Genomic DNA, 22846 nt, shown 5'->3' with positions numbered 1-22846 from the left:
AAAAGAAACTTAGAAAATGGATAAAATATGCTATCCAAAAAGAGGAGATCAAACTTATTTATAGAGAAGGAAAATATGAGGATGAAGCAGACAATTAATCCTCCATTATCCCCACAGTCAAGGATATATTAAGAGAATTAATTTGTTTTTTGTGTATAGGAATCGTGCCAATGATCCAACCGTTATGACAATCAATTGTCAGCCATTGTGGCTTTTAGGCCTCATTTATTTGCACTTAATGGAGGTCTGAATCTGAATACCATTAAGTGCATTTGTTTACATTAAGATCAAGCACTTATTTGGTCTAAATAGGTCTTAATCATTAAGATCTAGAACAAAGTCTTAATATCATTAAGAGGTATTTTATATGGATAATTCTTACCACCGGCTATACTCCACCACCCTCCTCTTCCTCCACCAACCCCAACCCTCCACTACCTAACCCCCAACCCAGCAGTCATCACCACCACCACCAACCCCCTCACCCCCACCCCACCCCACAACCCACCCCGCAACCCCTAGCCCCTACCCCTCACTTACCACCACCTCCAACACCACCCCAACCCCCACCTCCAGTGGCGGATTCAGGATTTTAAGGTCATGGGTGCTGACTTACCTTTAACGGGAAGTTGCTACCAATCATAAAATATAAGTGTAAAATTTTTCGAACACAAAAACAATACAGGAAAATATAGTTAAAAACTAAACGAAAAAGCAAACAAAGAAAGTAAAAATAAAATAAAAAGAAGAAGAGAAGCAGAATATATTATTGGAGAAAAATAAGAAAAAGCCAGTGGGAACAAGACAACTATAAGAAACATAATTTTTTTTAAGTTAAAGCCAATAAAGGAAGTACGGGAGAAAATGAAGGAAAACTAGAAAAGTCAAAAGAGAGAAAAGAAGAGAGGAGTTCTTAAAAAAATGTGTTACCAGGAATCGAACCTATACGTTTCGCCAACTAAGCAGCTTAAACTCAAACCCTAAACCAAAGCACCCATCACAGTTTTTGTATAGTGGGTGCTATTCAGCCAATATATTCAAATTTTAAGAAATTAGTATATAATAATATATAGTTCACGTCCGGGTTAACGGGTGCTCGAGCACTCAGAGCACTATACGTGGGTCCGCCCCTCCACCCCACCCCCCCCCCCCCCCCCCCCCCCCCCCCAACTCGAGCACCCAACCCCTCACCTCATTCACCCTACTCCCCGCCCACCCATCCCCCCAATCCCCCCACCTATCTTACCCTAGACCCACTGCACCACTACCTCCCAACCCACCCTAAAAAATCCCACCCACCACCACTACAAACATCTCCATCATTACTAGCAAACATAAATGTTTCATTTTTTTTATCAAATAATATTTTTATTTTGTTAAATTTGTATTTGTTTTCTAATATTATGTTACTTTTTTATTTGAAGTGTATATTTATTATGTTTAAATAAATACATTATGCACATTCAAATGTTGAAAAATAAATAGTCTTAATCATTTAGTGTTCAGATTTAGAGACAACATCTTAATCATTTAGATGTGCATTCAGATTCAGACGTCTTAATCTTAATGAAAATAAATGAGGCCTTAATCACCTTCACAATTCTTTATTTAAGAGATGTAACTTTTGGAATACCTATAGCACATAAGTTTTTAAAATGAGAAAGAATTCAAAAAAAAGGAGAAAAAAGATAAATAAAATCATTGGCCAAAGAGAGGTGCTACATCACCTTGTCTATGCCTTCACTTTATTACATATATAGATTAGAGTTAAATAAAAAATCAAAAATAATGGAATATTTATAGGACGTTAAAGCTTTAACATACTAACATGATTGTCATTTTTACTCCCTAAAGTGAGCAACTTACTTGTGAGATGCTTTACTTTAGCAACGGCCATTTATTTTATTAATTTAAATAATAATATTTTAAATTTCTCATAAAATAAGTTCAAACCTGAAATGTATGAAAACCACAAAAATAAAAATAAAAAAATGGCAAGTCTAATTAGAGATTTAGAGGGCCAAATCAAAAGAAAACAAATCAAACTTATTTTGGTATCGTGTTATCCCATCTATTTGACAAGACTGAGAACTAAAATAAGTAATAAAAGTAGTTCTAGTGCACGCCTCTAAAATTAGAAAGAAGCAAAATAACACCAAGTCAAACTATTAACATTTACATTATTAACGAAGATTCATATTTTTAACCAACCAAATGTACATCTGTAAAATTAGAAAGAAACGAAATAACACTAAGTCAAATATTAATCATTTACTAAAAAAGCAGTCATATTTTTAGTAAATATATGTACTACTTAACATTTTAATGTGCATGTTGAATTAATTTAAGTCTATGCAAGCAAGTGATTAAGACTGCACAATCCAGAATTAGAAGGAATCTTTACTTATTTGCGTAAACTTTCCAACAACTAAGAAAGCAGACACGATAAGGAAGTATAAAGAAAATGGTGGATTCGTTTGAAATTTACCAAAGGATTTTGAACATGTCTGGCGGGAGGAATGTGATCGGCATTACAACAACAACAACAACAACATACGGGTGAAATCCCACAAGTGGGAATCCGACAATGGGAGGGTAAAGTGTCTTACCTTATCCCTATCTCAAGATAGGACGCGTTTTGAAAAGGCACTTCGCCAAGAGAAAACACAATAAGAAAGGTTAGATGAAAGACAAGCTAGCTTCAAAGAAAATGCAAATGAAACTAAAGAAAGCGAATAAGTCAACATGAGCAGATCAAAAAAGGAAGCGATGACCTACGTATAAATAAGATAATGGAAGACAAGAAACAACATATAAGTAGCAAGAATCAAAGGACAATAGACTATAGATCGAAACAACATTACCTACTACCTTTCTACCCTAATCCGAGTCCTCCATAACCTCCTATCTAAGGTCATGTCCCTCTAGTTCCGAAACCGCGCCATGTCCCGTCTCGCCTTTAAAAAAAAAAAAAATTTGAGTTCGAGCTTTCAGTATAAATAAATTTTTAGTCCAGAGCGGTTTTTCCTTCAGTAGATGATACCTACGCGATAAGATTCCCAATTAGTTTAGGAGCACTACCTAGTAGAGGCAAAACAAGAATTTAAAGTTTATGAGTTTCTATAACAATCTCAAGTTAATATACAATTGAAATCACAATAAAATATTTATAGATATTTAGTAAATTTTTAATGTATATATGCGGTCTTGCTATCATGAAAACATTAGCTATTACCCTAACCCATGGCAGCGACATGAATCAAAGCAAAAACTAAAGTTGGACCCTCCACAATACCAGGTGACCAACCAAGTGTGCGATTTGAACCAAACCCTCTTTTGGAGTCACAAATACTTGAACAAAAATTGTTAGATTCACATGAACTCCTTGACAATACTCTAAATCCAACCCTACTATTCAACGACAATATAAAATTAGTGATATTAATATAGACCTTAGTAGATGTGAATTTGAATTAATCAGACTAAGCAGTGAATTTCTGATACCACATTACCACTACTCCCTTCCGGTTGAAAAAAGTGTTCACTTAGCTTTTTTTCTTGAGTCAAAAAAGTGTCCACTTATTAAATCAAGAAACAATTAACCTTATCTTTCCAGATTTGCCCCCATTAAGTGTTATGTGATCAAATAGTTTAGTCAATTTAGAGTTTTTTTCTGAGTAGTTTTAAGCAGATAAAACGATCGTTTGACTTCTTTGTAATCCTAGAGAGTACTATTTAAAGAAAACTAAAGAATTTTGAGGATTTACCGCTATTTTTTTTCGTATAGTGTTTTGATATGTTTTTTCTTTAAGCTGAGGATCTAGCAAAAACAAATTTTCTACCTACCAAGATACTAGATAAGGTCTGCTTACACACCTAGCTCAGTAACTTCACCCGTGAGATTTTGGTGAGAGAGTATATCTTGTAAGGTGGAAAGTAGTGCAGAGAATGATTTCCCGGCAATGTTTTTTTATGGATAAACTTTGTGCAAGTAGTAGCTAATACAACTATTAGATTCCAATATTTTCCCAATGGAATCACAGTCCTCAAAACTTAACCATTATCGTCATCTTCTTCGTCATCTTTCTCTTCTCGCCACATACATACATAATAATATAGATAGAGAAAATTATCCTTTTCATCACGCGAAATTTCTTCAATGTCGGAACCGGAACAAGACATGAATAACACTCAGTTTTTCCGTTCAAAGCCGAAGGACTCGTCACAGCCGTTGATGATGGATCTGGATTTGGATCTGGATGCTTCCTGGTCGTTCGATCAGATCTTCGCTGCGGCTTCGAATCCTATGTCGCCGTTTCTCGTATCGAATATTAATACTAATTCTGAGCAGCCTAGTTCTCCACTTTGGGCTTTTTCTGATGATAAGACTACCGGAAATGCTCTCTCAGGCGACACTCTAAAGCTCTCCAGCTACCCTAGATTTCTCACTTGTAAGCCACGAGCTTATACTTTTGGAACTATGTGTCAAGTTTAGTCAATGGCGTCTCAATAAAATTAGTGGCCTTAGGAACAAGTTTTAATCTGCAGACTTAAATACTTGTTATCTAAAGCCTATCCTTAATACTTTTTGTTTTCTATGTTTTTGGACATATGTTTCAAGTTTATTCAAGGGCGTCTCAATAAAATTAGTCCCTCAGGAACAAGTTTTAATCTGCAGCCTAAAATACTTGTTATCTAAAGCTCTCCATTTATCCTTAGTACTTTTTGTTTCCAATGTTTTTGGAAATATGTGTCAAGTTTATTCAAGGCCGTCTAAATAAAATTAGTGTCTTAGGAACAAGTTTTAATCTGCAGCCTTAAATAGTTGTTATCTAAAGCTCTCCAGTTATCCTTAATAGTTTTTGTTTTCAATGTTTTTGAAAATATGTGTAAGTTTATTCAAGGGCGTCTCAAAAAAATTAGTGTCTTAGGAACAAGTTTTAATCTGCAGCCTAAAATACTTGTTATCTAAAGCTCTCCATTTATCCTTAATGCTTTTTGTTTCCAATGTTTTTGGAAATATGTGTCAAGTTTATTCAAGGGCGTCTAAATAAAATTAGTGTCTTAGGAACAAGTTTTAATCTGCAGCCTTAAATACTTGTTATCTAAAAAATTAGCTTAGGAACAAGTCCAGTTATCCTTAATACTTTTTGTTTTCAATGTTTTTGGAAATATGTGTAAGTTTAGTCAAGGGCGTCTCAATAAAATTAGTGTCTTAGGAACAAGTTTTAATATGCTACCTTAAATACTTGTTATCTAAAGCTCTCCAGTTATCCTTAATACTTTTTGTTTCCAATGTTTTTGGAAATATGTGTCAAGTTTAGTCAATGGCGTCTCAATAAAATTAGTACCTCAGGAACAAGTTTTAATCTGCGGCCTTAAATACTTGTTATCTAAAGCTCTCCAGTTATCCTTAGATTTCTCACTTGTAAGCCTCGGGCTTATACTTTTTGTTTCCAATATTTTAGGAAATATGTGTCAAGTTTGGTCAATGGCGTCTCAATAAAATTAGTGGCAACAAGTTTTAATCTGCAGCCTTAAATACTTGTTATCTAAAGCTCTACAGTTATCCTTAGATTTCTCAATTGTAAGCCTTGGGGCTTATCAATACTTATTGCTTTATCCAATATTTTTGACTCAAGTTAATTGACGTAGCAAATATTCTATTGACTCTTTGAAGAGAAAGATAGATGATGAATATGAGAGTATATAGTAACACATCGTATTAACAGTTCTTTTAGCACAGTACATAATAAAAATACAAGTTATGCCAGTTAGCTCCCATTTGGCTATAGGTTTTGATGTTAAAACTTGAAACTTGAAACTTGAAACTTGAATTTGAGTTTTTGAAGTTGTGATTTTGGAACTTGAAGTTGTGTTTGGACATGTTCATTTTACTTGGAAATAATCTGTGAGTGGAATTGAAATTTCTCCCATGAGCCAGTTTTTGGAACTTGAAAATATTTTGAAGATAATTTTTCAAACTCAGATTGAATTTCATGGCCAAACAAAAATTTAAAGATAAATTTTCAAAATCTGATCCAAAACCTGTGGCCGAACGCTAGCTTAGTAATTGGTTTAATTGTGAAAAAAAGGGGCTGTCTCTTGGCAAATTCAACTTTATAGGCTGAAGATTGCATACTAATAGGTTTCTGTCCTAGAACATTGATATAGCACGAGATCAAAGTATGTTCTTTTCTTCTTTTGACAAGTGCAACAGGTTAAACTTTTTTTTACTCCTATAGATTTCTGTCCAATAATATTGACCTAAACTAGTTGTTACTCGTGCTATAGATTTTTGTCCAGTAACACCCGTTTCCAATGTACAAGCACTTGATTATGTATGTACGAGTGTTACTATGACGTGCAACAGTCTTCTACAATTAGACTATGTTGGACTAGCTACACCAAGTGATTAATGTTGAAATCTTTAACATATATAATGTAAAGCTGAATTCATATGATCGGCCCCGACTAATATTGGGATTAAGTCGTAGTAGTTGTTTTTCTAAGTGAAATATAATTGAAATCATTTGGCTGTTGACACCAACGAAGATTCATATGTTATCTTTTTGTGTTTGGAGCAGATACCCGTGATCATGAGGCTGCACCTGAAACTCTGTCTGTCACTGACGATAAGAAAAGAATTCCTCCACCAATTATGGGATTAACCCCTTTAGATTATCGGGAGGGGTCTTGCATAATCAAGGAGCGGATGACACAGGCACTTCGATCCTTGAAGGAATCAACGGGAGAACAAGTGTTAGCTCAGGTCTGGGCACCTGTTAAGAATGGCGGTCGTTATGTGCTTACAACTTCAGGGCAGCCCTTTGTTCTTGACCCGGACTGTAATGGGCTTCATCAATATCGAATGATTTCTTTGATGTATATGTTTTCTGTGGATGGGGAGACTGATGGAGTTCTAGGACTTCCTGGCCGTGTCTACCGGAAAAAGTTGCCAGAATGGACTCCAAATGTGCAGTATTATTCCAGTAAAGAGTTCCCTCGTCTTAGTCACGCCCTGCATTACAATGTTCGAGGAACTTTGGCTTTGCCAGTATTTGAACCATCTGGTCAGTCTTGTGTTGGTGTACTGGAGCTCATAATGACCTCCCAGAAAATCAATTATGCTCCTGAAGTTGATAAAGTATGCAAAGCACTTGAGGTTGGTTCTTGTATCATTTCTGTTACATATCTCTCAGACTAGTTGGTATGTCTCTCACTGACACTTGACAGCTTGTTTGCTGCACCAATTCTGTGGTGTCTAAATGTTACAGTTATCTATTAATCTTATCATACTCGCAAACTTCTGAGGTTATATTCATTAATCAAAGTGGTGACAAATTTTCCAAATTTTCTGTAAGTGCTATGCCATCCATCATTCTAAAATTCTTTATGGAAGTGCGCATCTCTGGCTTGCTGTATCATATTTCTAGTAGTCAGTTTAAATGTCTTTTCAAGTCATCAATAAGAAGAGCAGAAGGAGGCGGTTTTTGAAAACTGATATCTTGCTTTTGATTGCTGTGTATTAGTGTCAAAATCTCAAACTGGACTATGAACAGGCCACTGTCCAAAGATTTTAGAGAATCTGGATGAATAACCTGTGCCAATTTCAATTAAGTACGTTATGCCATTTAGAATGAATCTCAGGTTATTTGTAAATATATACTATAAATCTAGATTTGTAGTTGTATTCTAGAATCACAGACTGGATGACGTTTCGTTCTTGTGGCGAGCAAAGCTAGTGAGGAACTGAGTATTTCTATTAGTGTATTGCAACTTACCAGTTTTCAATAATATTTCTATTAGTCTATTCATCATTCTTTTGGATATTTTGTAACTCTGTTGGATGCGATCTGATGAACTGGAATCGCCCTGTATAAGATCACAGCTGTCTTTTGCTTCCATATGCATGTAATGGATTGCTTTCTGTCCTCCTGTGATTTGATATTTTTTGCTGGTTCGTGCATGTGCTCTTCACTGCATGGGATATCAAATTATCAGCTAGTGTTGATTAAACTATTTTTATAAGTACTTGTGTAGTTACTAAGAAGTTTTTACCAGGAAGATGCATCTTCATGTAAACCAAATGCATAGCTTTTTCAATCCCCTTTTTCTACATTGAATATGAGCTTAAAAAAATCAGTTTTGTTAAATGACTTCAGTTTTTCTGCAGGCAGTGAATTTGAAAAGTTCAGAGATATTGGACTACCCAAACCATCAGGTGAGAAAAAAAAAAGTTTCTGGACACATCTCATCTAAGCTGCTGTTGATTGTTGTCTGAATAAGTCTATGTCGTTGGCTATTGTGTGAACCAGATCAGCAATGAAGGTCGGCAGAATGCATTGGTTGAAATCTTGGAGATATTAACAGATGTATGTGAAACTTATAAATTGCCTTTGGCTCAGACATGGGTTCCATGCAGGCATCGCAGTGTTCTGGCTGATGGCGGTGGGTTTAAAAAGAGCTGTAGCAGCTTTGATGGAAGCTGCATGGGGCAAGTTTGTATGTCCACCACAGATGTAGCATTTTATGTGGTTGATGCTCACATGTGGGGTTTTCGCGATGCCTGTGCCGAGCATCACTTACAAAAGGGACAGGGAGTTGCTGGAAGGGCGTATGCTTCTCAAAAATCATGTTTTTGTGAAGATATAGGGCTGTTTTGCAAAACGGAGTACCCCTTGGTGCACTATGCACGTTTGTTTGGGTTGTCTGGCTGTTTTGCAATCTGCTTACGGAGCACTCACACTGGCAATGATGATTATATTTTAGAGTTTTTTCTGCCACCAAGTGATGGAGACTACAGTGACCAGCTGGCTTTGCTGAACCCGCTCTTATTGACGATGAAGCAGCACTTTAGGAGTCTTAGCGTTGCTTCCGGGGAGGAACTTGAGAATGACTGGGGTTCAGTTGAGATTATCATAGCATCCACGGAAGAGAAACTTGGTTCGAGGTTTGAATCTGTGCCAACCACCAAATCTCTTCCTCAGCCTGCTACTGTAGTAAATGGAAGGACGCATCCTGATCTAATGGAAGAGCAGCAGTCTCCTGTGGCATTGAATGTGGCAAAAAGTGCAGAAGGCGTAAATGGTACAGCTGAAGCCCACAATCATGCTTCTTTCACTGAGAATAAGCAGACTGGTAAGAAATCAGAGAGAAAACGTGGAAAGGCTGAGAAAACAATAAGCTTAGAGGTTTTGCAACAGTATTTTGCTGGAAGTCTTAAGGATGCAGCAAAGAGTCTTGGTGGTACGCTGTTCAAAATATTAGGAACTTCTTCTTCTCTATGTTTTGCTTACAAATAATGTCCATTTTTTCCCTTTCCCAGTGTAGTAGCTGATTTGACTATTCTCGTTAATGTTCTCGTAATTACAGTTTGTCCAACTACAATGAAGCGCATTTGCAGGCAGCATGGAATCTCTAGATGGCCATCTCGCAAGATAAACAAGGTTAACCGGTCCCTTTCAAAGCTAAAACGTGTAATTGAATCTGTGCAAGGAGCTGATGGAACATTCAGTCTGACTTCACTTGCACCAAATTCACTTCCTGTTGCTGTTGGTTCTATTTCTTGGCCTGCAGGCATGACTGGTTCGCCGGGTAAAGCTTCTGAGTACCATGAAGAGAAGAATGAGTTCTCCAACTACGGAACGCCAGGAAGTCATGAAGAAGCTGAACCCTCGAATCAAATGCTAGGAAGCAGGATTATTGGGAACGGCGAGCTCTCTCCAAAGCAGAATGGTTTTGTGCGTGAAGGGTCACATAGGTCCAGAACCGGTAGCTTCTCGAGAGAAGAGAGCACAGGGACACCTACCTCCCATGGATCATGCCAAGGTAGTCCTTCTCCTGCAAATGAGTCCTCCCCTCAGAATGAGCTGGTCAATTCACCTACACAGGAGTCGCTCATGAAAGTGGAAGGCTCTTTGGAACCAGTTCGTCAGACCACAGGAGAAATAAATTTATCCACTGCATTCCTAATGCCTGGGCTCTATATTCCAGAACACACCCAGCAACAATTTAGGGGAATACTAGTTGAGGATGCAGGCAGCTCACATGATCTGAGTAATCTTTGTCCGGCTGGAGATGCTATCTTCGATGAACGTGTCCTGGAATACAGTTGGACAAACCCACCATGTTCTAGCGGAATTACTAAACATCAGGTTCCTCTTCCTGCTGAGAAGATGCCACAGTTTTCTACCAGGCCTGAAGTAACTTCCGTTACGATAAAAGCAACATATAGGGAAGACATCATAAGATTCCGACTTTGTTTGAGTTCTGGTATATTTAAGTTGAGGGAGGAAGTAGCCAAGAGGCTGAAGTTAGAGGTGGGAACTTTCGATATCAAGTACCTTGATGATGATCACGAGTGGGTTTTGATCGCGTGTGATGCAGATTTGCAGGAATGTGTCGATGTCTCAAGATCATCAGGCAGCAATGTAGTAAGGTTGTTAGTTCATGATATAATGCCCAACCTTGGGAGCTCTTGTGAGAGCTCAGGTGAATGATTAGAATTTAGGTCGTAAATATATAAAACTAGTAAAACCATTCTTGTAGTGGTAGAGTTTTGTCTTTGTGGAGTGTAGGTTTTGGTAATGGCAGCTCCTCTTGTAATTGTAGAAAGTTGTCTTTTCAATTGTGTTCTTCTTGTAAGCCTAAGGAAATAAGTGTTTGCTTTTTGTTGGTGTAACTTCCACCTCCTTTTTATTCAGTATTCATTATATTGTTCTATTTTGAATATTAATATGGATACAACAGATTCCTATAGCCCATCTCAATTGATTTAAGAGTGGAGCATGATTTTCTGGTTATTTGTTTGGAACCTTGAAGTACAGTAGGAACAAAGTGAGGTGATGTGTCATTGAAAAGATCCAGTTTTAGTGCCTAAAGACAACATAGAATAAAAAAAGTTGACGATTCAAACTATAGGATTTGACAACTTCGATGTCAAATCAACTGAGAATATGAGTTGGATATTTAGTTGATACGTGTTGAAAACTCAGACAACATAAAATAAAAAAAGTTGACGATTCAAATATAGGATTTGACAACTTCGATGTAAAATCAACTGAGAATATGAGTTGGATATTTAGTTGATACGTGTTGAAAACTCAAAACCACTATTAAAATCTGGAATACGTCCCTTCCACATATATAAGGAGTAAGTCAAATATGGCAAGCTAAATTGAGTTACTTACCAAGGGCAAGTTAGGATTTTAAACTCATTGACTTGTTATTACGTATATATAGAGTCAATGTCCTTTATGGACCGATCAAAAAGAGAAAAAGACTTGGATAAATGATACTATGATTAACAATATTTCTTTTGATCACTTTGCAAATACGATGGAACAGATTGAGGATAATCAATTGCCTGTGATCAACGATGATGTTTATGAAGTATATACATCATCTGAGTTCATGAATTACATAGGATCACCATTATACTGCTCTGAAGAACGTTCTAATTTCCATTTAATGGTTTTCTGGAGCAACAACGAAGCTGAATCTAATTGTCCAAACAATCTTACAGAAACATGTAAGTAGTTCCAACTCACTGGTCTTTAATTCCTTTTCTTTTGCTTCGGATTTTAAGTTACATATACGCTGATAGTGTAAAGAAATTTTACTTTAGTAGTAAAATTTAACTGGCTATAGCAGGTTATTACTTTATTTTCTAGGTTACCTTATTAAGCTTGTCGTGAAAAGTGTTATAATATACTGTTAGTGCATAGAACGTAGGATGTGTTTGGCAAATGTTTTTCAGGAAAATAAGTAGTCTGATGTTTGATAAGTAAGCATAAATTACTAAAATACTGCTCGAAGAGCATTCATATATAATTTAAGTAAACACTATGGGTGTAGAGCTGGAAGTTTGCGGAGGGGGTAGGGGATGTTGGGATTTATTAAATTCACCAAGTAGTGAGCTTTAAAGATGAAGTGTGAATTGGAAAACGGAGGGAAACAAAATTGGAGGGAAGTGAAATTTTGGATTCAGTGAGCATTCTACCACATTGGTGGTGGAAAATGATACATATGTACTTATATTTAGAAGCACATCTTCTAGCTCATAAAGGGTTAAGAAGAGGATCTCTTCTCGTGCCGTTGTCGTTGCTCGGCTTTGGACAAATGATTGATTGATAATCTTTTTGGACCAAATTTTGTTTTCCATTTTCATTATTTAATTTCCCACATCAGTCACCTTCTTCCCGAACAGGTACCTTTGCACCTTTTCAATTGCTATAAATTTTTAGAGGCTTCGCCTCATTTTCAAACACTGAAATCACTGAAAAAAGTTCGAACTGAAAAACTCACCCCTCTTCTGCATTCTGCATATTTTTCAAAAGAAAAACGTAAGTGTCTAGTGTGATTTGCTGCTGCTCTTTGAGTTTGCCGAAGTTCTGCGATTTGCATTGGCGCTATTGCAGAATAGTTTTCCGTTCTATCCTGGGAGAAATTAATCCATTAACCTTGTCAATAGTAATGGCATTAGATTTCTTAAGAACACACAAGAAACTTGTGGGCTCGGAAATTTTCAATTTCATTTAATTTCTGTCTTTAACGTTTTTTTTTTTTTTTCTAGTTTTATAAAACAAAAACTTGTTTTGGTAAATTACTGTTAAAATTACTGGTTGTAGTAAATTTCTGGTAAACTACTGCTTGAACACTTACAGAAATAACAGGGGAGTGGTGTTGGGGGTGGGGAAGAAACATCTTGACCAACCAAATATGGGAAAATTGGAAAATATGTTCTTTCATACCAAACACACCCTTAATGATGATGTAATTTTGTAGCCACACAAATGTCTATGATATGTTTTAGATTACAAGTTTCAAAAGTTTTTTATTTCTTAAAACTATGTGCCTAGTTAAACATCGAGTGTCACTTTACTTTCCTATGTTGCCTTTTTAGGCTTGTCGTGAAAAGTTACATGTTGTACGTCAACTTAACATGATCAAGTAAAAAAATTTATGCGTTGTCAGAGAACTTAAAATCGGTTTGCTTTTGGTACCATATTTTGTGATTCCTAATTCAAGTATATTTCTTGAAGCTGTAAAGCAAAAGATCAAAGCAGCACTTCAGAGAATAGAAACGTCCCAAGTAATTCTACTACAGTTTTGGGGGTTGGAAAAGATTGAAGGTAGACATTTTCTAACAACTTCAGGACAACCTTTTGGTCTTAGATATCTATATAAAGGACTCTGCTGGTATAGAAAACACTGTCAAGGTTATAAATATAGTGTTGATAACGGCGAAAGTTGTGAACAAGCTGGAACTGAAAAAGGTCATCTTTTCGGTCCACCTGCTCGAGTTTTCCAGCAAAAATTGCCTGAGTCAAGTACTCATGTGGGGTATTACACGAATGAAGAGTTTCCGATGAGGGATCATGCTGTCCGGTGTGGTGTTCGGACCTATTTGGCTTTGCCTGTGTTTGAACCTATTGAAAAAAATTGTATTGGTGTGATTGAGCTCGTCACAGTTTGGAAAGGTGGCTACTTGACTTATGAAGTTGATCGAGTACTCAATGCGCTTGAGGTTCGCCCTATCTCCTTATTTTTGGCTTTTAGACGGACACATATATATAATCTTAAGTTAGTGAGTGCATGAGTATCACTGCACTCACTACTCCGTTGGGTTAGTGGCTGCGAATTTAACATATAAATATAGTTCGAGTGGCACCATCAACCTTGTATCTGCAAATTTTTTTGAGCTAATTGGCTAATTTAAGTGTATGACAAAATCACGTAATTAAGGTTATAGTCTTGACCATGTTGGAGATGTCGGTTTGATTTAAGATGTTGCTCAGACTCTTCAAAAATACCGTTGGGTGTGTTTCAAATCCTCCAAAAGCTGTGCATTTTTTGAAGGATTCGACACGGGTGTGACAATATTTTTGGAGGGTCCGAGCAACATAGGATTTAAGTTCCCTTAGCAGACACGAGCGTTAGTGGTGCTTCAAACTCTCATTTTTAAGGCTCTTTACAATTCACAAGCATTAGATCATATAGTCGATTTTGTACTTTTGGACTAATATTTCGATCTCCTTGCAGGGAGTAGATCTCAAATGTCCTAAAATTTATCTCAATAAAGGTAGAAAAGTAAGTTGCAACTTCATACTTTTGATCACTTTTCCTTCTGAGTAGTAGTAATTTTCATATGAACAAGATCCTTTGTAAGCAGGTACAAGCAGGGAAACAAAGAGAAAGGGAGGAAATCAAAAGGATGTTAAAAATCGTGTGGGAAACACACAAACTACCTTTCATTCGAGTCTGGATTCCCTGTATGAATCTTGAAATGGACCATAATGGCATGTACGTTGGCTGCACCGAGCATGTAATATCTGCCAGTAATGAAGTTTATTTTGTCGCGGACGAGGAAATGGATGCTAACGATCATGTTTACGACGACTATTACTATGACGATATGTTATGTTTCCGAGACATTTCCAAGCTACAACCCTTGCAGAAAGATCAGGGTGTTGTTGGGAAAGCGTTTTTTTCTGGCAAGTTGTGCTATTGCGAGAACATAACTGAATTTGGCATAATTGAGTATACATTGGTACATTATGCGCGCTGGTGTGGATTGACTACTACTTTTGCTATTTGTTTGAAGAATAAAGACGATGCCAATGCCTACATATTGGAACTGTTTCTGCCCCCTGATAAGGCAGATCCAAAAATCTTGCTTGGATCAATTTTGTCTACAATAGGACAACATTTTCGGAATTTCAAATTTACTTCTGGTCAAGAACTAGGAAATGATTCAAGTGTTCAAGTTATTAAAGCTTCTTCAAATAAGAATGTGGATTATTTTCATATATATCAAACTAGAGAAAGTCCGTTTATGCCTGAAGTATTGCACGCTGAAGAGCGAAGGAACCAACTAATGGAAGGCAGCGAAAATCACATGGAGGAAGAAGGTAGGATGAAGATTTTTAAATTTGAACAACTAACTTGATGGTACTAAATCCGTTATGATAAGTTTATTTTCATATGCAGCTATGTCTGAGTGCATGGTTCGGAACTCGGTGGATAATGGACAACAACCAATGGTTCAGTCTGATGTCTTAAATACCTATTCAAAAGTTATTTCGGAGAAGCAATGTGTCAGTGTTACTCATTTGCAAAAAGAAAGCAGAGCCAGAACTAAAGACTCTGTAAACTATGATGATCTCAAACAGCATTTTAACAAAAACCTTTCAGATGCAGCTGAAAGCCTTCAGGGTAAGTTTTCTTGCCATTTTTTTCTTCAGTCCGAGCCTTTTTTAGGTACAAAAACGAATATGCCATTGGGCTGGCTGAATAACACTGTATATATAAGGTCAAATTATTTTTTCTTGTTTATATAGTAGTGACGAATCCCTTGGTGAAACTTCTGCCACTGGGCTGCACAGGTGGCACCAGGTAACATTTTCCCTAGCATCACACGACCTTTTATTGAGGATTTTTGATCCAATAAAGATAGTAAGATTTGGAAGCAAGGAAAATATTAAGAACCTAAAAAAAAATAAAAAATAAAAAGTATTCCATTAGACTTCATATAAGTAGGTTCGTACAAAGCAGTAAACTTGTCTATTGAGAAACTATTTTGCATGAGGCCACGGGAGTTGACGTCTCCAAGCTATATTTCTTCGGATTTTAACTTACGTACGCTACGTCTGTAAACAACTTTATAGTATCAATGCAGTATAACGTGTTATAGCAGGTTGCTTTTCTTATTCTCACCTTATTAAATCCACTTAACAGTTACCTATAGTTATCTTTTAGCTCACCTAACAGTAGAAGTTAAAACTCAATTTCTTCTTCTTCTTCTTGTTTCAGTTAGTCGGTCTACACTGAAGCGATTATGCAGAAAGTATGGTATTCGAAGGTGGCCATTGTCAAAACGAAAGAAGACTGGCGAATCCGATTGCCAGCCATTAACTATACTTCCAAAGAAGAACAAATCAATAACTTCAGAAACTACACATACAGATCATGAGAGTAGCAACAGTTTCACAGTGAAGGCAACATATGGAGATGATATGATGAAGTTTAAACTGTACTCATTCTCAAAAAAAGAAGATTTAGACAAGGAAGTGGCTAAAAGATTGCGATTACCAATTATAAGGTTTAGAATAAATTACATGGATGAAGATAATGATTGGATATGGATTGCTTGTGATGATGATTTGAGTGATTGTTTTAATAATGCTCAATCATTAGGGAAGAACACAATCAAAATGTTGGTTTTACCAGCAGCCATAAATCATCTTGAATTGTAAACTTTGTGAGTTTTATCAAAATTTAGTGATTCTTTTAACATCATTTTCCGGACCCTGCAGCCTGAACTCGAGATGCTTCGTGCACCAGGTTGGCCTTTTCTTTTAGGTGCTCATGTACTTATTATTTTGTCGTTATAGAAAACATTATATGATAATGTAAAATGTAGTGACTGAAAGATCACAATTTAAATTATGTTGTTAAAACTCACAAGTTCGAAGTTTAGTGACTCCACACTCCATGAACCATGACTGCTACTGTGCAGTTATTAACTATGTTGAAAAAATCCCCACATGTAAACAAGAGATCACAATTTGTTTAAAATGAATGACACCTTTTCTTTTTTGAAGGCTATTTAATCTTCCACATTATCATTTCATCCTTGATGACATACTTGTTGGACCTTCACCACTATCCATTTAAATGAAAAAGACATGTGGAACTCTCATCACCTCTTGTTTAAAAGGATCATTTTGGTACTTTAAACCTTTTCTTTTGTTTCTCATCTCGGCGTTCGATACGGGACTCGACTAATACTGATCTGCACCACTAAGTCCCATTTTTTTTCCCGGGTGAGTTAAAACACTTCTTACCACGGACGATTTCATTTTCAAGACTTGAACCTAAGACCTCTAATTAAAGATTGAGCGATATTTACCTCTCATACAACCATTCGATAGTCTAACTCTATGTTCAATCAAACACGGTTAGATAAAATGAGAGGAAGGGAGTATTTGAAACCTCCTACACCATTAAGGAGTGAAAAATAGGGTACAAAAGAAAAAAGAAAAAAGAAAAAGGTGGAAGTCTCAATCAAACGTGGCAGTAACTGAAGTGAAGACCACGGAAGTTCCAGTATTCCTAGTAGCATCTAATAACCCCCCCAAAAAAAATTAAAATAATAAAAAAAAAAATCTAACACCCCCACTATACCAAAATTATTCTCCCCCTACCTTTGACGACCACCAACCGAAACCATTGTTTGGAGCATTCCTCAGATCTCTCTTAAAGGTACCATCTTTACCATTTATTGATATGTTAAATCAATTTACTAATAAAGGGTATTCGATTTTTACAGTTTCACATGTATTTTTTGAATCTAATTTCTGCATTTCTTGTTTCTGATTATCCCTTTGAGAGAAAGATTCAATCTTTATTGTTTGGATATAATCTTTATGAATTTTGAACTGATTATTACTTGGTTAATTAGCAAAAGAAAGCACCCCATACAAGTAACAGTATTTCCACATCATCCTGGATTTTTTTTGGGGGGGGGGGGGGTTTCAATGGGGTGGGGTGGGCGAGGGACCTTTTTTTATTTTTTGCTTATGTTTTGATTTTTATGTTTATTAGTTGCAAATGGGAAGAATAGAATGGGCCCGAATATTTAAACAGTGGCAGAACCAGGAATTTCGCTAAGGGTGTTCAAAATTTAATATATATGTACAAAAAGTATCTTCACCCAACTGACCACCCTTCGGGGTACGTAGAGGATTTATATAGCAGACACCAAATAGTTTAGGATTGAGGCTAAGTTTGTTGATTGATTGATAGGTGCAAATAGCCAGCAATATGTGTGGAGATTTGGATTGATAAAATTTTAGTGAGATTCGAAATTTGTGAGTTTTATCCTCAATGGTCTTATGTATATGGAGTGGAAGAAATAGTATTATTCTGCGTCTTGTGTGTACATATTAGGTCCGTGTTTTTTGGCTTAGTTAAAATGGTGCTTGTTCTCTACTAGTATGTGTTTATTTTCAAAGAAGCTTGTAAATCTTCTTTGGTTGGTGGCTTGTTCGTGGTGAGATATTTGACTTAATGACACAATAAGATCTATTTTTGCATTTGCTGTCTAACTCTCTCCACAAATAAATCTAGCTTCGGAAAAACAACTCACTTAAAAAAATCATTATAGAGTTTGTAGCCTCTCCTCTTTTGCATAAATAGCTCTATACCTTTACTATGATTTCATTTCCTTTCTCTTAAATAGCTGCGACCTATGTACAAACCAGAGTCATCGGAATAAAGACGCGGTATTGTGAGTAAGAGAATTTAAGGGTAAGATGGTGTGAGACCATTACAAGTATGAGTAATTCATGCCTCTAACCAAATCTTCTTTTTGGTTTTGATTGCTTTGATTACAAGTTGAAGATTGCCTAAAACTATAAATCATTTGAAAAGTAATGGGTTGTAAATTGGGGTTGAAATGGTTCTGTAGGAAATGCAAATGCTACCAAAAGGCATGACTTTTTTAGATTTTTATTTATTGCATCTAAAATATTGATATGTCGTTAGTGGTAGAAACTTGAAACTTCTGTGTTGATAGTCTAATTGCTTTTAACCTCTTTTGCAATCTCGTTCTTGGTAAAATGAAATTTCTGTCGATCGGTGGTCTTATGCTGACCCCAACTTGCTTAGGATTGAGGCATAGTAGTAGACGCTGTTGTCGTGGCTTTGCACAGCGTTTCTTGTTAATTCCTGACAGGTCACAGAAAAGTAAACGTGTTTAGCTTTCTCCCTTTTCCATGCTATATGTTGGTTTCTGCCTATATTAGACTGTATCCAATTATTAGCAGGATATCTAGTGTTTAACTCTTCTAGCAATACTCAATTTAATTGCTAACTATTGTCATACGCTTATGTCTCAATTATTGTTCATATACCTAAGTTTGTTTAACAATTGCAGGATATTTCATATAGCTTGTCACACATGGCCGCATTCAAAGCATTTTTGAACAGCCCTGTTGGCCCTAAAACAACTCATTTTTGGGGTCCTGTAGCCAACTGGGGATTCGTCATTGCTGTATGCCTATCTACTATAAAATTTAAATTCTGTTATTCGCTCCTTCTACATAGGGGTGTCAAATGGTGGGCGGGTTGGTCTGAATTTGACGCCTAAAAGTTACTTGGGCTGAAATAGGTTGGGCTAAAAAGCAGGTAATAACCCAACAACAAGAACAACATACCCGGTGTAATCCCACAAGTGGGGGATGGGGAGGGTAGAGTGTACCCCCTACCTCGTGGAGGTAGAGAGGCTGTTTCCGAAGGAAGCGGGTAATAGCCCTATCCGCTCAATTCTTACTAAATTTTAATTTCTTTGTTTGTTCTTTTATAATTTTCTAAGTACCTAACAAATTTTTAATTTTTTTGTTTTAATTATGGCTATCTATAACATATCAAATAAAAAATGCCATTTTGAAAATATTTTGACAATTTTTCTCATGGATCAATTTGGGCTACATATCGGCCTAATTTTTAGATGGGTTGAAACGGGTTGGGCTAAAATGGGTCGAGCTAATAAATGCGCTCAAACTTGGGTGGGTCATGTTTTCTTGGGCTAATTTTGGCAGCCCTACTTCTACATTACTCTTATTACTGAGTTGCATTGATGGTACTTTGCAGGGACTGGTCGACACGCAGAAACCACCAGAGATGATATCAGGCAACATGACATCAGGTAGAAAATTTGTACTTAAATGGACGTTGATTTGAAATGATTTAGACCCACCCTCATCCTTCTTTTTCCTTGGGGTGTTGCAGCAATGTGTGTGTATTCTGCATTGTTCATGAGATTTGCATGGATGGTACAGCCTCGGAATTATCTTCTTCTGGCATGCCATGCCTCTAATGAGTCGGTGCAACTCTATCAACTATCACGTTGGGCAAAAAGTCAAGGGTAAGTGATCAATTGCACTTAAAAAGAGTGGAACATTCTGCTACCTTCCCAGAAAAATAGTACTTCCATTTTATTTTGCGTGTTTTAGTTTTACTAGATACAGAGTTTAAGAAAATAAATGAGGCTTTTGAATCTTGTGTTCTTAACTACGTCCTCCTGAACACGCAATCTCTGCTCCTCCTTCTAAACCTCTTTCTCGGCTGGGAGGGGACGGATAGGTGGTGTGGATATTTGTTATAGCCTTATCTATGATCTTAAGAGTTGAGATTGGACTACTTAAACATTCTTGCGAAACTAGATAGGTTTTTTGTTTTGTTTTGTTTTTTTAAAATAACCGTGGTGTCTGGGCCGCTTGCGCGCACCTCGACTAATTCCACGGGTTACCTGCTCTCACCAGCATTAGTACCAGGTAACTCTGTCCACCAAGGCCTACTTAAATATTCTTGCGACCGTAGATAATGTGAGGATTATGTCATGCTTTCAAAGTTTCTGCTTGCAATTACACACAAATAATGTTTTGTAGCATGTGCTTTTCATCTGATAATCTTGATCTCTCTTTTCCCTGCAGATATTTGCAGCAGAATGCAGCCAAAGCAGAGTGATTTAGTTTTCTTTCTTGTTTATTTTTGGACATTTTTTGCCTGTCGTTTTATGAGTTTTTTCATCAATTGTTGCAGAAAAACTCGCCTTTGATCATCAAAGAGCTGAACTAACAGACTACTCCCAATTAAAATCTTAGTACTATTAGTACTGGTACCTTTGGGATTCATTATCATGTCTATAAGAATTGCCACAATAACACAACACATTTTCAATGCATGACATGTTCATAAGGAGGCATTAAGGTTGCAGTTCGAATGGCTTCCAAAATTTAATGGCAGTTATTAAACTTATCGGAGAGGTAATGATTTTTGGAGTCTGTCAAAATTTATTTATAATAGTGATAGTAAATTCAAGCTTTGGTTAAACCATACCAAGAACGGTTCTAGAAAGAAGTGCAGATATGATGACATCATATTTGTATGATTGTATCTCATATAATAACATTTAATTAATTAAAAATAGTATTATTTAGTTAACTTACTTAAATCTGATCATATGATATCTAATCCGTTTGAATTCAAGTATTATGTCAGTGTACTATAAACTCATGTTGTTGCATTTATCTGATAAGTTCGGTGTTCTTATAAAGTACTACTCCTACTACATCATGAATGGTCCAAATCTTCGAAGTGAAATTTTGATAGACGAAAATAAGAATTTTATATAATAAAATTAGAGTTTAACTTTTTTCTTGCTAATTAGGTATGAAGTTGAAAGAAGACTTATGCCATTCGGATTCCAAAGTTAGTTGTAAAATCGTGAAATACATTAGATCGTTAATTGAGCGTAATTTTCTTTGTATCCATACTTGTGGCCATTGATCATTTTACTCGTTTTCTAGTTAGTTTTATCTTTGTTATTTGTTAAAACAAAAATTAAATATTGAAAAAGTGTTTGACTTAGCGTAGTTGGTGATAATTCCTTACTTGTTTAAATCACCTAGTATATTGTTCCCAATGGGATCGACCCCGACTCATAGTTGGGTAAATTATATTGCATACGACCGTGTACATTTTCTCTTTGAGGAGTGGATTTGGACGTTATCAAGTGTCTGATTGAATTTTTTCAGCATGACTGATTCGATCTCATGCTGCTTGAGGCTGTGCCCGGTGACGGGTGCTTCAAACATCATTATATGCACTTCAGGATCAGTGGTACCGTCGTATTTGGGCATGTATGGCTTTTTGAATTTCCTGAGAGTGGACGCCGGGGTCGCGCTTTTCGGGTACGGTAGTATACCATACTTTCTAGCTTTTGCGCCTTGGGGCTCTTGGGTTTTAGTTCATTCGCTCATTCATTTCCCTTTCGACCCTAAGTAACTCCTCGGTAAATGCATCCCCTCTTTCGCTGTCTCGATTTTTTTTAGTTTGTGGGGTCGTAGGGGTTTTATCCGCGCTCTGATTTGACGTCGGAGTCCCTACCCTAGAGTGCTTAGCTATGATGTGAAGGTCATGTTTGGATTGCGGGTGGATGAAGACCCATTATACAGTCGAGCCGAGCCTCCTCCTAGTCGCACATGGGAGACAGAGTTGACTGAGGCTCACCGGTTCCTGCCTCGTGGACCCCAACACTATTTTGGGACAGCGTCGGGTTAGGATTAGTCACCTCTGCAATTATTTGCGCGGCTTAGAGCATGTTCACGACGGCACTCAGCAGGTGGTTGTTGATTGTCATGCCCGTTTGTGCCTACTCATTATATTCGGGGGCATCCTATTCCCAAACACGTCGGTTTTGAGCATTGCATAAGCTGATCTCAAGTATAATTGCTATATTTCTTGCACTGGTTATGTTCATTAATTGCTTTGGGTGATTTTGCTAGTTTTTAGAAATTAAGGGTATAAATCATATTTTATATGTTTTTAGGAATAGTATATTTTAACAATTAAATATTATTTGTAAAAATTATAGCCAAACACAACTCCAACTTCAAAAGTTTAGGAAAAAGTGATTTTTTATTTTATTTATTTCTATAGCCAAACACTATTATTAAGTGTATAGACGTAGATATATAAAGGCGGGAATCCAAATGCGAAAGAAGTGAATTCACTTTTTAGACTCAAACGAAGTGACGGTTATCTCTCTCAAACACTTCACATTTCTCTCTGCAAAACACCCCTATTTTTTCTGCAAAACACTCTCATCTCTATGTCTCAATATGACGTACTCACTGAAAGCAAACGTCAATCAATGCTGGCCAACGCACCTAGTAAGTGGAATCCTCGATCAGAGGCGGAGCCAGGATTTGAGGTCTGGGGGTTCGAAATTTTAAGATAGGACAACGACCTCAAGCTAATGTATAACAACCAATGG

At 36.7% G+C, this 22846-nt stretch overlaps 3 protein-coding genes across 3 annotated transcripts; all 3 read left to right on the top strand.

Moving 5' to 3' along the window:
* Positions 1 to 3964: 3964 nt before the first annotated feature.
* LOC132030654 (protein NLP7-like) lies at positions 3965 to 10764 on the top strand. Its single transcript, XM_059420366.1, has 5 exons — positions 3965 to 4451; positions 6588 to 7165; positions 8177 to 8224; positions 8319 to 9249; positions 9376 to 10764. The coding sequence occupies exons 1-5, from the start codon at positions 4160 to 4162 to the stop codon at positions 10500 to 10502; spliced, it is 2976 nt and encodes a 991-aa protein (XP_059276349.1). The 5' UTR covers positions 3965 to 4159; the 3' UTR covers positions 10503 to 10764.
* A 471-nt stretch (positions 10765 to 11235) lies between these two features.
* On the top strand, positions 11236 to 16491 carry LOC132030653 (protein NLP6-like). Its single transcript, XM_059420365.1, has 6 exons — positions 11236 to 11533; positions 13047 to 13531; positions 14047 to 14094; positions 14177 to 14915; positions 14995 to 15219; positions 15817 to 16491. The coding sequence occupies exons 1-6, from the start codon at positions 11302 to 11304 to the stop codon at positions 16257 to 16259; spliced, it is 2172 nt and encodes a 723-aa protein (XP_059276348.1). The 5' UTR covers positions 11236 to 11301; the 3' UTR covers positions 16260 to 16491.
* Positions 16492 to 17124: 633 nt separating this feature from the next.
* Positions 17125 to 20750, top strand: LOC132030651 (mitochondrial pyruvate carrier 1-like). Its single transcript, XM_059420364.1, has 5 exons — positions 17125 to 17268; positions 18944 to 19060; positions 19660 to 19714; positions 19798 to 19933; positions 20502 to 20750. Exons 2-5 carry the CDS (start codon positions 18968 to 18970, stop codon positions 20533 to 20535), a joined length of 318 nt encoding a protein of 105 aa, XP_059276347.1. The 5' UTR covers positions 17125 to 17268; positions 18944 to 18967; the 3' UTR covers positions 20536 to 20750.
* The last annotated feature ends 2096 nt before the right edge of the window (positions 20751 to 22846 follow it).

Source organism: Lycium ferocissimum, chromosome 9, assembly GCF_029784015.1.
Source record: "Lycium ferocissimum isolate CSIRO_LF1 chromosome 9, AGI_CSIRO_Lferr_CH_V1, whole genome shotgun sequence".
NCBI lineage: Eukaryota > Viridiplantae > Streptophyta > Magnoliopsida > Solanales > Solanaceae > Lycium > Lycium ferocissimum.
Note: the sequence above shows the minus strand (reverse complement) of the source record. Positions and strands in the feature narration are given on the sequence as shown.

Coding starts and splice junctions, on each gene's coding strand:
- LOC132030654 (XM_059420366.1), top strand. CDS start 4,160: ATGTCGGAACCGGAACAAGACATGAATAACACTCAGTTTTTCCGTTCA. Junction 8,225..8,318: donor TGGACTACCCAAACCATCAG/GTGAGAAAAAAA, acceptor TGTGTGAACCAG/ATCAGCAATGAAGGTCGGCA. Junction 9,250..9,375: donor TGCAGCAAAGAGTCTTGGTG/GTACGCTGTTCA, acceptor TCGTAATTACAG/TTTGTCCAACTACAATGAAG.
- LOC132030651 (XM_059420364.1), top strand. CDS start 18,968: ATGGCCGCATTCAAAGCATTTTTGAACAGCCCTGTTGGCCCTAAAACA. Junction 19,061..19,659: donor ACTGGGGATTCGTCATTGCT/GTATGCCTATCT, acceptor GGTACTTTGCAG/GGACTGGTCGACACGCAGAA. Junction 19,715..19,797: donor ATCAGGCAACATGACATCAG/GTAGAAAATTTG, acceptor GGGGTGTTGCAG/CAATGTGTGTGTATTCTGCA.
- LOC132030653 (XM_059420365.1), top strand. CDS start 11,302: ATGATTAACAATATTTCTTTTGATCACTTTGCAAATACGATGGAACAG. Junction 11,534..13,046: donor AAACAATCTTACAGAAACAT/GTAAGTAGTTCC, acceptor TATTTCTTGAAG/CTGTAAAGCAAAAGATCAAA. Junction 14,095..14,176: donor ATCTCAATAAAGGTAGAAAA/GTAAGTTGCAAC, acceptor CTTTGTAAGCAG/GTACAAGCAGGGAAACAAAG.